Genomic DNA, 14871 nt, shown 5'->3' with positions numbered 1-14871 from the left:
AAGATTCCGGGCACAGGAGCATCTGGAGCAGGCTGTGGGGTAGTCGGAGGGGGCAGCTGCCGGCTGGGATTGCGGGCAGCAGGGGTGGTGAGCGGCGAGAGGTTCTGGATGGATGTGGACGCACCCAGACGGTGTGCCGTGCGCATGATGTGGGATGAGAGGCTCAGGAGCTCCCGTGCCCGGAAAGCTTCCCCAGGATCAGTGCAGGGGCAATGTGTCTCCACCGATGTGGACACGGCTGCGGTTTGGAGGCCAAGGCTGGTAGGTCTGTTGGGTGTCCACATGGACCAGCTGAAGAGCTGAGTCAAAGAGGCTAGAACACAGGGCTGATGGATACGGGGGTTGGTCCCATGGAGCGGACACTCCTGCTGCAGACCACCCTGTGGTCCAAGCCCCTCCTTGGCACCCTGGCAGCATGCACGACCAGGGCCCCCAGCATCCGCCTTGGCATGTTTGCCCACCAACCCAGGAAAACCCAGGGACCACCCCACTCCGGGGTATGTTCCCAGCACCAGTTTGCGATGCAGACTGCATCGGCCTTCTGAGATGTTGGGGAAGGACGACCTTCTCGGCACTCCAAGGGGAATCATAAGGACACGGCTCAGAGGGACGCGCAAGGATCAGGCTGCCCTTGGACCTACTGAAAGGACAACACGCAGGTCACACCACCCCAGGAAACCGCACCATCCTGTTCATGATGACCCCGGGGTCCCCAGGATAATCTACTGAAAGGACAGCTCGAAAGTCACAACGACCCCCAGGGACTGATCTACTGAGGACAGCACGGGTCCCCCGGGGCCCCGGGGCCGGTCTACTGAGGACAGCACGGGTCACACCGACGCCGGGCCCAGGCAGACAGAGCAGGGAGCCGCCGGGTCCACCGGGAGCAGCTCCCAACACGGACGTGGATGGGTGGACTCGTCCACACCGCATTCTCCGACCAGAACGAAATCAAGTCAGGAAGTAACACAAAATGCCCGGGAACCACCCCCCCCCCACGAACGGTTCGTTCGCGGTAACCCGAGGCCCGGCCCGCGCGTCCGCGCCGGTGACCACGGCCAGCCCGCCCCGCCGTGCGGCCGCGGCTGGACGGCGCTCCGAGAAGAACGGAGACGTCGGAGCACAAGCTCAACAGCCAGAGGAAGGGCAGCGCAGCGGAACCCGGGGGAAGCCGGCGCGGGTCCAGGGCTAGCGCTGGAGGCGGCGACCCCCAGCTCGGCCGCGGGGGTCTGCGCCCGACGATCCGCACCGCGGGCCCCGCAGGCAGCGCGAGGGGAACAGGGACACGCCAGGGGCCGCTGGGCGCCTCGCTCCGTGCACAGACGCCCCGGCGGACACGACACGAGCCCCGCGAGCCACAGGGGCCGAGCCACCGCAGCGCGCTCCGGCCGGCGCACCCACGGGCGGCGCGCGGGGCGACCCAGGACGCCCGCGCGCACGAGGCCCCGCCCACAGCGCGACAGCCGGCGCCCAGCACGACGTCTCGCCCACCGGCACCTCGCCTCACCCGGCGCGCGCTAACGGTCGCCAACCGCCAACCACCGGCTGCTAACGGCCGCGGCGCATGCGGCGAGCCCATTGGCCGAGGGTGTGAAGCTGAGGCGCAGGCGCGGGCGCGCCGACCCCATTGGCTGAGCTGCGAAGCGCGGGCGCAGGCGCGGGCGCGCCGACCCATTGGCCGAGGGCGGCGGGAAGCGCGTGGCCGCGTGCGGACGCTCCTCCGGCGGCGGGCGGTGCGGCGTCCGAGGCGGCGGCCCGGCCATGCTGCGACTCGCGACCAAGCTGGTGGCGTTCTTCTGGAGGCGGGCGGACGGCCCTGCCGAGGACGCGGGGCCGCCGGGGTCCGAGCTCGCGGAAGGTGCCTCGCGGGGCGGGGCCCCGGGCGGGCGGGGCGGGGAGGCCTCGCGCGGGGGCGCCGGCGCCGTGTGCGCGCGGGCTGGGCGCGGGGTGCCCGGGGTCGGGGCGGCGGCGCCGTGTGCGCGTGGGCGGAGCGGGCGGCGGCGGGGGTCCGTGCGGCGCGCCCTGCGCCGAGCTTGCGTCCGTCCTCCCCGTGGGCGCGGAGTTCCGGGCGCCGACTGTCTGGCGGTGGTCGCCGAGCTCTGGAGAACGGAGCGTGTCCCGGAGGGAGCCGGGGGGCAGCCGCGGGGAGCCGTCCGTGCGCCGCCCCGCTGGCTCCGGGGCCCCGACCCCGCGCGGCCCGGGTCTCTGCCGAGGCTGACGAGAACCAGCCGAGCCGCGCGGGGGACCCGCGAGCACGGCGGCTGCAGGGAGCCTGGCCGGGAGCGGGGACAGTCGCTGCGCCCCGAGGGCTTGCCAGCCTGTAGGCCGGACGGTCCTCTGGCGCCGCGCGGGGAGGTCGGGGAGGCGACGCCGAGGGTCCGCACAGCAGTCCTGACGTGTCCGTCGGGAGGGGAGAGCACAGGAGGGGCGGCAGCACGCAGTAAGGGGCCGCAGGTGCCGGGGTGAGCTCCGCGACCGGGCCTCTGCGCTGGACCCGCTTCGGTCACGCAACCGCAGACGGCCGCGTGGGTAGAGCCGGTGTCCGTGTGACCCGGAGGCGCACGCGCGGCGGTCGGGAGCCGGGATGCGGACCCAGGGAGTCTGGCTGCGCAGTCCCCCACCTGTCACCTGTAGCCCTCGGAGCGCAAACCCTGCTTCCAGGAGACCGCCCCCGCCCCCGCCCCCGCGGGGGCTCCAGCTCCGAGGGCCCCCGCCGCCCGCGCTCCTGGACTCCGCCTTTCTCTGCAAGGTAGGCTTGCTGTCCCTTCGGGTCGTGCAGCGTCGTTGTGTGTGCGTCTCAGGTGACCCCAAGTTGAAGACCGTCCGGGGTGTCGTGACAAGGTACTGCAGCGACTACGGCATGATTGATGATCTGATCTACTTCTCCAACGAAGCTGTGACGAGCAAAGTGCTCCTCGACGTGGGGCAGGAAGTTCTTGCGGTTGTGCAAGAAGACAAGGTGTCCCGGGGACTCAAAGCGATCAGGGTAAGGCCTGCGCGGTTTGCAGCGCCTCTGTCCGCGCTGCGGCTCGGCCTTCAGTTAGCCCCTCGGGGTGTGCGCGGGCCGAGGGTGCGACGCGCCTGCCGGGGCGCTCTTGGTTTCGTACCGGTTTCTGTCGGGAGACACCAGCGGGAGTTTCGGCCTGTTCCCCGAGCTGCGCAGAAATATGTCGCTGCGAACGTAACTCGCATCTGTAATTTTATGTCATGGCAGAGAATGCTTAACGTTTCTATTCTAGTGTTTTAAAAAGTTGTTTAAAATGATAATCGTCAGAGCCTTTTTTTTTTTTTCAACAAATCTACACCTTGTTTTCGGTAAGTTGCAATCGTTGAGGTGCACAGCATCACACAGATTTTCCCGCCGGTGACTTTAGGACGAAGGTTGCTTCAGAATTTGGCCCAGACCATGCCACTGTTTCCAGGAGCACCAGTTTCTTTCCCCAGATAACTCTGGTTTTGTTAGGTTTGCCACCAGGAGTCACCGTCTCGTTCTTTGCTTTGTGCACAGAAGCACTTCTCTTGCCTAGACGGAAGTCCGTTTCTTCTGAGCATAAATGCCTCCAGTTTTAAGAAGAGCTGTGTCCTCCCCCTGGTTCCACGGCCCCGCTTTTAGCCAGTAAGAATGGCCTTGGGCCATAGCCTTCCAGACATATTTGTTGTTTTAGGAGTCCTGTTCCAGCAGGCTCCACAAACTCCAAGGGGCAGAAAGAGTGGACCCTTGTAATCCAGTTAGCAAAGATAATTAGTGGACTCTATCATCAATTTTCATTTAAAAATAGTATTACTGGGGCGCCTGGGTGGCTCAGTGGGTTAAGCCTCTGCCTTCCACTGGGGTCATGATCTCAGGGTCCTGGGCTCAAGCCCCGCATCGGGCTCTCTGCTCAGTGGGGAACCTGCTTCCTCCTCTCTCTCCACCTGCTTCTCTGCCTACTTGTGATCTGTCTGTCAGATAAATAAGTAAAATCTTTAAAAAGAAAAAAACTTAAGAAAATAGTATTACTGTGCTGGGAGTTGTGGAAGTGGAATTGTTAGTCAAAGCATACGTACATTTAACTTGTCAGTGGTTATTAGATTATTCTCTAATAACGTACAAAAATTAATTTACACTCTCAGGAGGAGGAGGAGAGACTGCTTGTTACCCAAAGTTGGCAAAGATGTGGATGTTATTAATCTCTGAAATCTTTGCCAATCTAATAAGTGAAAAGTCATTTCATAATTTTAATTTATAGTTAAGCCTTTTTTTAAAATGACTGTACCTAAGTATTCATGAGAAGCAGACTCCCAGCTGAGTAGGGAGCCCAAAGCAGGGCTCGATCCCAGGACCCCAGGATCATGACTCCAGCCGAAGGCAGACACTTAACCAGCTGAGCCACCCAGGCACCCCGGTTTTTCACCTTTTTTTCTACGAGTTATTTTCATATTCTTTATACCTTTTTTTGTTAAAAGTTTTTTTAAATTGAAGTTTCTGTATTAGGGAAATTAGAGATCTTTTTCTTTTTGTTGAGAGTTTTATTGAGGGGCGCCTGGGTGGCTCAGTGGGTTGAGCCTCTACCTTTAGCTCAGGTCATGATCTCGGGGTCCTGGGATCGAGCCCCGCATCAGGCTCTCTGCTCGGCAGGGAGCCTGCTTCCTCTCTCTCTCTCTCTGCCTGCCTCTCTGCCTACTTGTGATCTCTGTCTGTCAAATAAATAAATAAAATCTTTGGAGGGGGGGAAAAAGAGTTTTATTGAGACGGGACGCCTGCGTGGCTGGGTCAGTCAAGCATCTGCCTTGGGCTCAGGTCAAGATCCCAGGGTCCTGGGATCTAGTCCTGCTCCGGGGCTTCAGGCTCAGCCAGAAGTCTGTTTCTCCCTCTGCCTCTGCCCCTCCCTGCCGACTGTCTGTATATGTCAAATAAGTAAGTAAAATCTTCAGAAAGAGTTTTGTTGAGATACAATCTACGTATTCATTTGAGGTATACAGTTCAGTGTTTTAACATATTCGCAGAGTTATGCAGCTGTCACCACAATCTGCCATAAGCTGTTAGAAATATAATAAAGAACTTTTTCTTTAGGGGAAATTCTTCTCTGCATAGCTTCTTTTTCAGCATGACCTCACCACGTCAGCCCATCCGGGCTTCATTCTCCCTCTCCCCATTCTTGACTCTGGTCTTTTAGGAAGAAAACTATTGGGGTTCAGAATTTCTCTGTGAAATGTCCTTTCCACTTTAAAAAACGGTTTGTTGGGGCACCCGGGTGGCTCAGTGGGTTGGGCCTCTGCCTTCAGCTCAGGTCATGATCCCAGGGTCCTGGGATCGAGCCCCACATCAGGCTCTCTGCTCAGCAGGGAGCCTGCTTCCCCCCTCTCTCTGCCTGCCTCTCTGCCTACTTGTGATCTCTGCCTGTCAAATAAATGAATAAAATCTTTTAAAAAAATAAAAATAAAAAAAGTTTTTTTTAAACTTTTAATCACCATCACCTATTTCACCCATCCCCCCCACCCATCTCTCCTCTGGTGACCATCGTTTTGTTCTCTGTAGTTACAAATCTGTTTCTCGGTTTGTTTCTCCTTCTTTTCTCTTTTTGCTCATTTGTTTTGTTTCTTAAATTGCACATATGGGTGGAATCACATGGTATTTGTCTTCCTCTATTTCGCTCAGCATAATATCCTCTAGTTCCATCCATGTTGTTGCAAATGGCAAGATTCGTTCTTTTTGATGACTAAGTAATATTCCATTTTGTGTATGGCTATATACTACCTCTTCTTTATTCACTCATTTCTTGGTGGACACGTGTGCTGCTTCCATAATTTAGCTGTTGTAAATAATGCTGCTGTAAAGGTAGGAGATACGTATACCCTTGTATTTTAGGAGCAAATACCCCGTGGTGCGATTACTAGATCATAGGGTAGCTCTACTTTTAATTTTTTTTTAATTTATTTATTTGACAGAGGAAGACAGTGAGAGAGGAAACACAAGCACGGGTAGTGGGAGAGAAAGAAGCAGGCTTCCCGCGGAGCAGGGAGCCCGATGCGGGGCTTGATCCCAGAACCCTGGGATCGTGACATGAGCTGAAGGCAGACGCTTAACCAACTAAGCCACCCAGGCACCCCAGTTTTGTTTTTTTTTTTTAGATAGGGTCCAGTTTCTTTCTTTCTTTCTTTCTTTCTTTCTTTTTTTTTTTTTTTAGGTTTTGTTTATTTATTAGAGAGAGAGAGAGAGCGCGCGCGCGCAAGTAGGGGAAGCAGCAGGGAGAGGGAGAGAGAGAAGCAGGCTCCCGGCTGAGCAGGGAGCATCATGGGGGACTCTATCCCCGGACCTATGATCATGACCTGAGCCAAAGACAGCAGCCCAATGACTGAGCCACGCAGGTGCCCTATTTTTAACTTTTGAGGAACCTCCATACTGTTTTCCAGAGGGGCTACACCAGCTTGCATTGCTGCCAGTGTAGGAGGGCTCCCCTTTCTCTACATCCTTGCCAATACCTGTTGTTTCCTGACTTGTTAATTTTAGCCATTCTGACCAGCGTGACATTGTGTCTCATTGTGGTTTTGATTTGTGTTTCCCTGATGAGAAGTCCAACATCTTTTCATGTGTCTCTTGGTCGTCTGGATGTCTTCTTGGGAGAAATGTCTGTTCATGTCTTCTGCCCATTTTTTTAATTGGATTATTTGGTTTGGGATGTTAAAGGAAATTTTTGTGTATTTTGGATACTAACGCTTTATCAGAGATGTCATTTACAAATACCTTTCCAAATGAATATGTTGCTTTTTATTTATTTATTTATTTATTTATTTATTTTTAGATTTTATTTATTTGACAGACAAGGATCACAAGCAGGCAGAGAGGCAGGCAGCGATAGAGAGACAGGGAAGCAGGCTCCCCGCTGATCAGGGAGCCCGATGCGGGACTGGATCCCAGGACCCTGAGATCATGACCTGAGCCAAAGGCAGAGGCCCAACCCACTGAGCCACCCAGGCGCCCCTAGTATGTTGCTTTTTAGTTTTTTTGATTATTTCCTTTGCTGAGCAGAAGCTTTTTATTTTAATGAAGTCCCAATAGTTTATTTTTGCTTTTGTTTCCCTTGACTCAGGAGCCACATCTAGAGAGAGGTTGTTAGGACTGATGTCAGAGAAATTACCACCGGTGCTCTTTACTGAGATTTTTATTATTTCAGGCCTCATATTAAGGTCTTTCATCCATTTTGAGTTTACTTTTGCGTGTGGTATAAGAGCGTAGTCCAGTTTCATTCTTTTACATGTCCCCGTGCAGTTTTTCCAACACCATTTTTTGAAGGGACTGCCTGTTTCCCATTGGATAGTCATCCCTTTGCCGAACATTAACTGACCGTATAACTGTGGGTTATTTCTGTGGTTTTTTATCCTATTCCCTTGATTTTTGTGTCTGTTTTTATGCCTGGACCGTAATGTTTTAATCATTGCTGCTTTGTAACTTGAGGAGCTGCGATGCTTCCAGTTTCGTTTTTCCTTTTCAGGATTGCTTTGTCCGTTCGAGGTCTTTGTGGCTCCATGCAAGTTTCAGGATTGTTCTAGTTCTGTGAACAATGCTGTTGGCATTTTGAGAGGGCTTGCATGGAGCGTGTAGATTGCTTTGGGTGGTACAGACATTTTAGTATTTTTCCTCTAACCCATGAGCATAGAACATCTTTCCATTTTTCTGCAGTGTCCTGAGTGTCTTTCCACAGGGTTTCGGTGTTTTCAGAACGCAGGTCTTTCACCTTTTTGGTTAAGTTTATTCCTAAGTATTTTATTGTTTTTGATACAATTGTAAATGGGATGGCTTTCTCAAGTTCACTTTCTGCAGCTTCATTATTAGTGTATACAAATGCGACAGATTTCTCTACATCGATATGTATCCTGTGATTTTACTAAATTCATTTATCAGTTCTAGTAGTTTTTTCGTGGAGCCTTTAGGGTTTTCTAAACGTATATTGTATCGTGTCATCTGCGTATGCTAACTTCTTCCTCACCAATCCGGATGCTGCTTATTCTGTATGTTGTCTAACTGCTGTGGCTCGGACTTCCAGTACTCCGTCAAATAAAAGTGGGAAGAGTGCACATCCTTGTCTTGTTGGGAAATGAGAGCTTTTTAAGGAATATTGTTATATGAAAGTATTGTAGATGCTTCTCCTGAGATTATGTTTTGACTGTGTTTTGAAGTTTTGCTTTATGTAGTTAAATGTGTCTATCTTTTCCTTGTGGCTTTTGGCCTCTAAAAATCCTTAGAGAGGCCTATTCCAGTTCTTAGACATACGCACTTCAGTTTTCTCTGAATATTGTCTATTGACAATTAAATATTTAGTCTGCCTGAAATTTATATGCTGTACAGGCTGAAAGAAGGAACCAGACATTTCTTTCTCAGGAGCTGACCAGTCACCCCACTTTTTTCCTTCTGCTCAAGAGTGTCCCTTTCTCATACACCAGAACCCCATCTGTATGGGGCCTGTTGGTCCCATGCCTGTGTGTCGGCCCTTGTGGCACTGCCTCATCCTTGGGTGGTAGGTGGGTTTCCCTCCTCAACGTGGATAGCGTTCTCCCGCTCTCTGATTATTTTGGGTGAACCCTGGAGTCATTCTGTTGTTTCTCCTATTCAGCTCAGACTCTCTTTGGACAGCACTGAGTTTGTGGATCCATTTAGGCTGAGCAACCAGTAGATCATGTATACACATCTCCAAAGACGATGTATCCAATCATTTAAGCCTCCTTTGTGTTCTTTTTATAGCTCAATACCTTTATTTAGATTCTGTAAATTTTTTATTTCTAAGAACTTTAATGTTTATATTCCACTATCGACATAACTTTGCTTTGTATTTTTTTTTTAAGATTTATTTATTTATTTATTTATTTATTTTAGAGAGAGAATGAGAGCACGAGCAGGAGGGGCAGAGGGAGAGCGGGAATCTCAAGTAGGCTCCGTGCCCAGTGTGGAGCCCAGTGGAGGGCTCAACCCTGTGACCCAGAGATTAGACCTGAGCTGAAACCAAGAATCAGACACTCAACTTATGGCAGCACTCAGTGCCCCCTAAATTTTTAAATCAATATTTTTCTTTCTATGTGGGAAAGCTGCTGGGTTTTGTTATATAATTTGGTAGTTGGCAAACTTAGGGAGTTCAACTCCTTTTTAAAAATGGTTGCGATGAGGGGAGCCTGGGTGGCTCACTTGGTTAAGCGGCTGCCTTCGGCTCAGGTCATGATTCTAGGGTCCTGGGATCGAGCCCCGCATCGGGCTCCCTGCTCAGCAGAGAGCCTGCTTTTCTTTCTCCCTGCTTACTTGTACTCTCTGTCTTTCTGTCAAATAAATAAATAAATTCTTTTTTTTAAAAATGGTTGAGGGGCGCCTGGGTGGTTCAGTCCATTAAGCCTCTGCCTTTGGCTTACATCCTGATCCCAGGGTCCTGGGATCGAGCCCCGCATCGGGCTCTCTGCTCAGCGGGGAGCCTGCTTCCCCCAACCCCCACCCCATCTGCCTCTCTGCCTACTTGTGATCTCTCTCTCTGTCAGATAAATAAATAAATTCTTTTTTTAAAAAATGATTGAGATGAGGAGCGCCTGGGTTAAGGTTAAGCATCTGACTCTTGATTTTGGCTCAGGTCGAGATCTCAGGGATTGTGGGATCAGCACCATATCAGGCTCCTTGCTGGGCGTGGATCTTGCCTGAACTTGTCTTTCTCCCTCTCCCATTGCCACCCCAACCCCATGCGCACGTGCATTCTCTCTCTCAAAAAAAAAAAAGGTTTGGGGCGCCTGGAGGGCTCAGTCAACTGAGCGTCCAACTCTTGGTTTTTGGCTCAGGTCATGATCTCAGGGTCATGGGATCAAGCCCCGTGCTGGGCTCTGTGCTCAGCGCCGAGTCTTACTTCACATTCTCTCTCCCTCTCCCTCCTGCTCACTTACTTTCTCTTTCAGATAAGTAAATGAATAAAATCTTTCAAAAAAATGTTTGAGATGTACTTTATTCTAGTTAGTAAATGGCATTTTAATGCTTAATATTATCTTTTTAAATCTTAGAAATAGTACATCTAGGGGCACCTGGGTGGCTCAGTGGGTTAAAGCCTCTGCCTTCGGCTCAGGTCATGATCCCAGGGTCCTGGGATCGAGTCCCACATTGGACTCTCTGCTCAGCAGGGAGCCTGCTTCCTCCTCTCTCTCTTGTGATCTGTGTCTGTCAAATAAATAAATAAAATCTTTTTTAAAAATTGTACATTTAAATAACAAATTTTAGAATTGCATCATTCAAGATGATAGCATCAATCATGTGTTGGCTATTTAAATTTAAATGTATTAAAAGTAAATAAAATTTAAGATTGCTCAACTTCACTAACCACATTTTAAGTGCTAAGTGCAGCTGGTGGCTACCAAATCAGGCAGCACAAACATAAAATGTCTCTGTCGTTGCAGAAAGTTTTAGTAGGTTGCTCTGGCCTATAGTGCTACAAAAAAAAGAAAGAAAGAAACCGCATGTACTCCAGCTGTCCTGTATTTCCTCAGGCCCTGAGCTTTCCTTGGTTTCTGTTCTTAGCTTTTCAGTAGATTCCTGAGTCACTTGAACAATATGCTCATACCTTTGCTTGATTTGCCGACATTAGGTAGTATGTACTGATTTCATGAAGGATGTGGAATTTCCTTGCTTATTTTTTACACAGCTTTACTATGGTGAAATATACATAACATAAAATTTACCATTTTAACTAGTTTTGGTATACAACCCAGTGACAAGTACGTTCCCGTTGTTTTGCACCCGTTATCATTATTTTCACGATTTTACCATCATTCCTAAAACAATAATTCACGTTCTACTTTCTGTCTCTATGAATTCGACTCTTCTAGGTATCTCACACACATGGAATCATGCAATATTTGTCCTTTTGTATTTGCATTATTGGACTTGGCATAGTATTTTCAAGGTTTATCCATGTAACCTGTATCAGAATTTTATTCCTTTTTATGGCTGGGGAATATTCCATTGTATCTATAGACTACATTTAGTACAGTCATCTGTTGAACACTTCGGATGTTTCTGCCTTTTGGTTATTGCGAATGATGCTGCTCTGAACAAGTGTCTTTGAGTCCCCGTTTTCTGTTGGGTATATGCCTTGCAGCGGAATTACGGAAGTCGTATAGTCATTCTGTGTTTAGCTCTTTGAGGAACCAGCAAACTTTCCCATAGTAGCTGCACCGTTTTCTATTCCCTCTGGCAACGCACAGGGATTCCAGTTTTCCTGCATCTTGGCCAACACAAGTTACTTTCTTTTTTTTGAGAGTAGCCGTCCTAGTGGATACGGAGTGGTATTTTGCTATGGGTTTGATTTACCTTCCCTTAATAATCAGTAATGTTGAACATCTTTTCTTGAGCTTGGTCATTTATGAACCTTATTTGGAGAAATGCCTATTTAAGTTCTTTGTCTGTATTTTAATTGTCTTATTTTCTTCTTGACTTACAGAAATTCTTTATATATTCTGGATATTGATCTTTTATCAGATATGTGGTTTACAAACATTCCTGGCTGTGCTGTGGGTTATCTTTTCAGCTTCTCTTGATCGTATTCTTCGATACACAGACGTTTTAAATTTTGGTGAAGTGGAATTTGTCCTTTTTTTTTAGTTGACCGTGCTTTTGATATCACAATGAAAAAGTCATTGATTAATCCAAGATCATGAGGATTTTCACCTTTGCTTGCTTCTAAAAGTTTAACAGTTCTAGCTCTTAGATTTAAATCTGATCCACCTTGTGTTAATTTTTTAATATGATGTTTGGGTAAGGGTTTGCCTTCCTTCATTTGCGTGTTGGTGTCATTTTCTCAGCACCATTTTTTTTTTAAGATTTTATTTATTTATTTGACAGAGAGAGATCACAAATAGGCAGAGAGGCAGACAGAGAGAGAGAGAGAGAGGAGGAAGCAGGCTCCCCGTGGAGCAAAGAGCCCGATGCGGGGCTCGATCCCAGGACACTGAGATCATGACCTGAGCCAAAGGCAGGGGTTCTAACCCACTGAGCCACCCAGACGCCCCTCAGCACCATTTTTTGAGAGGACTGCACAGTGGGGAATACCTCTTCTCCTTTGAGTTATCTCGGCACCCTTGTTGAAAATCACTTGCCCGTATTCTTTACCATCAGTCTTAACGTTTGTCTTTATGGCACTACCACGCTCTTGATTACTGTAGCTTTATAGAACTTTGTTCTTCGTTTTCAAGATTGTTTTTGCTGTTCAGGGTCCCTTGAGAGTCCACGTGAACTTTAGAATGGGGTTTTTCTATTTCTATTGAAAATGTCATTGGGATTTCTAGAGGGATTACATCGAATCTGTACATCACATTGGATAGTATTGATATATTAATATTAGGTCTTCTAGTCCATGAATGGTTTGTCCATCTGTGTCTTTTTTTAACTTCTCTCAGCCATGTTTTGTAGATTTTAGTGTATGTATTTCATTTTTTTGCTTAACTTTATTCCTAAGTGTTTAATTATTTTTTGATGGTGTTGTAAATGGAATTGTTTTCCAAATTTCTGTTTTTGGCTAGTTCATTGTGAGTGCGTATATATATGATTGATTTTTCTATATTGATTTTGTAGTCTACAAGTTTGCTGAATTTATTAGCTGAAATTTTAAAAATTAACAGATTTTTATGGAATATTTAGCAGTTTCTACATATAAAATCATACCATTGCAAACAAATATTTTAACTTTTTCTTTCTAGTTTAGGTGCCTTTTATTTCTTTTTCTTGTCCAGTTTCTCTGGTTAGGGCCTGAATACTTTTTTTGAACAAATGTAGCAAAGTTTCCTTGCCTGGTTCCTTATCCTAACGGAAAACTTTTCAATTTTTCCGTCATTGAATGTGAGGTTAGGCGTGAGTTTTTCCTATGTGGGCTTAATCATGTTGAGGAAATCTCCTTCAGTTCCTGGTTGGAGCGTTCTCTCGGGAAAGGGTGTTGTTTTGTCAAATGTTTTCTCTGCATCCGCTGAGAATTTCGTGTTTTTTTTCCCTTTGTTTTACCAACGTGTGGTGTATTATACTGATCAGTTTTCATGTGTGAAACTTTATATTCCAGATAAACTGGCCTTGATTGCACTGTGTAACCCTATTAATACACTCTCATGTTTGGTTTCCTAGTATTTTGTTGAGGATTTTTAATATCTGTCTTCATGAGAGAGACTTTCCTGCAGTCTGCTTCTCTTACAGGCCTTTTCTTGTGGTTTGAGTAGCAGGTTGTCTTACAGGTGGAGGCCGTCTCTGATAAGTGGGAAGACGACAGCAAGAGCCAGGGCAGGGGGCTGTCTCACTCCAGCCCCCGGGTGCTGATCGGCTGTGTGACTTCGCTGATGGAGGGCGCGGGCTACATCAGTCAGACCACATACTTCTCTCTGGAGAGCGTTTGCGAAGGTATGTCAGATGGGTTTCTGCTCACTTTTGAGATGAGGTTTTCTGTATTTCTTTTAATTTTATGAATTAGCTTTATGAATTCATAAAATTAGAATTTTATGAATGGTTACGCACATGAAAGGGTCAAATTTGAGCGTGCTTTGTTTTTTGAGCGGTTTTCGGACGAGAACGCCTTCGCCAGGAGCTGGCTCCCAGCAGTATAGATGGTGTAGGCTGCTGTGATTTGTTTTGTGCCATTTGCTGAATGGAGTCACTAATTTCTGGGTAATTGTTTCTTTCAAGTAAGTATCATTACTAATCTAAGTCAACAGCGTCATAGGTGTACAAGGCACCTGCTGTTTTTACAGTACTTCGAATGTTTTAAAATAGGACTTGGGGATAGCTTTGTCCTTCCCACGGATGTATATCCGTTTTTAATTGCATTTGTTTTTAACTATCAAATTTTGTTCTTACATGTAAATATATAATTTGTTAATGCCATTCTTGAGTTTAGCTCAACAACAGTTGACTGTGTACTGCTGTCTACAGTGATGGGTCGGGAGTAACACAGGAGTAGAGCAAGATGAGTAAGACCTTAGACCTTCCTCCCAAGGAGAAAGAGACCTGTATGCGCCTTGGAATTGGGCGAGATTGGAAAACTGCGTGGGCAGCGTGGTTTTCGAGCTGAATTCCAGCTGCTCACCCTGGCAGCCACATGTTGAGAGTCGGAGAGCCATAATTCTCTCCCACCTCCGCTGCCCGGGAGCCCAGTGCAGGAGGTCGATGAGCTCAGCCCCCCCGGCCGCCTGCTGTTCTACTTTTCTTAGGTGTAAAAGCCGGGATTCTGATCTTGGTTGCTGACCCTGGAAGTTTCCGAAATGAAATTGATGGATGGCTGGGGGTTTTAAATCTCTGGTCTGCCAGAAAATTCTCAATTCTGGCAAAATGGAGCCTGCAGTTCCTCAGCTTCAGAGGGAATCGCTAGGTCCCTGTAGCTGTGGCGACAGGAGGCCACTCCCAGGCGGGGACACAGTTCACGCTGCAGACACTGCTGGAAGGTGCCGAAGTAGTGGACCGTGAGGACTGGTACCTGCAGCACGGGTCGAGGCATTTTGTTAAGACTTTCTGAAGTCTTCTTGAGCCGAGAAAGTCAGGCTCAGAGAGACAAACAGCTGACGGCCTGACCTCCACGGCAAAAAGAACACCCTTGGAGGAGAAATCGCAGTGTGGAAAAGATCATGGCGTCCAAAATAAAGGTCACAGACCTTTTCTGGAAAAGGCCAGATAGTAAAGCTTGTGGGCCACGTGGTCTCTTGCAGCTTCTTACCTCTCGGTTGATGGTAGCGTGAACACAGGCCTGTAGGCAGCACCAGAGCAGAAAGGTGCAGTGTGTTCCTGTCAAACTGTATTTGCAAAAACAGGTGGCAGGATTCCATTGCACATCCTTGATCGGAAAGTGGGAGGAGGAAGCGTTGAGCTAGATGTTTCATTTACTTTAAGGGAGAGTCAGAATA

The 14871-nt window shown here is 48.4% G+C and overlaps 1 protein-coding gene across 1 annotated transcript in view; it reads left to right on the top strand.

The window, feature by feature from the left end:
- Positions 1–350: 350 nt before the first annotated feature.
- Positions 351–14871, top strand: part of MOV10L1 (Mov10 like RNA helicase 1) — a gene marked incomplete at its 5' end in the record, with an annotated part of 67000 nt that continues 52479 nt past the window's right edge. The window contains 5 exons of the mRNA XM_080811841.1: positions 351–447; positions 1063–1588; positions 1656–1858; positions 2802–2986; positions 13216–13378. Coding sequence (XP_080667967.1) covers positions 351–447; positions 1063–1588; positions 1656–1858; positions 2802–2986; positions 13216–13378 — 1174 coding nt within the window. The remainder of the gene's footprint in view (positions 448–1062; positions 1589–1655; positions 1859–2801; positions 2987–13215; positions 13379–14871) is intronic.

This window comes from Martes martes, assembly GCF_963455335.1.
Source record: "Martes martes genome assembly, chromosome: 8".
Taxonomy (NCBI): domain Eukaryota; kingdom Metazoa; phylum Chordata; class Mammalia; order Carnivora; family Mustelidae; genus Martes; species Martes martes.
Note: the sequence above shows the minus strand (reverse complement) of the source record. Positions and strands in the feature narration are given on the sequence as shown.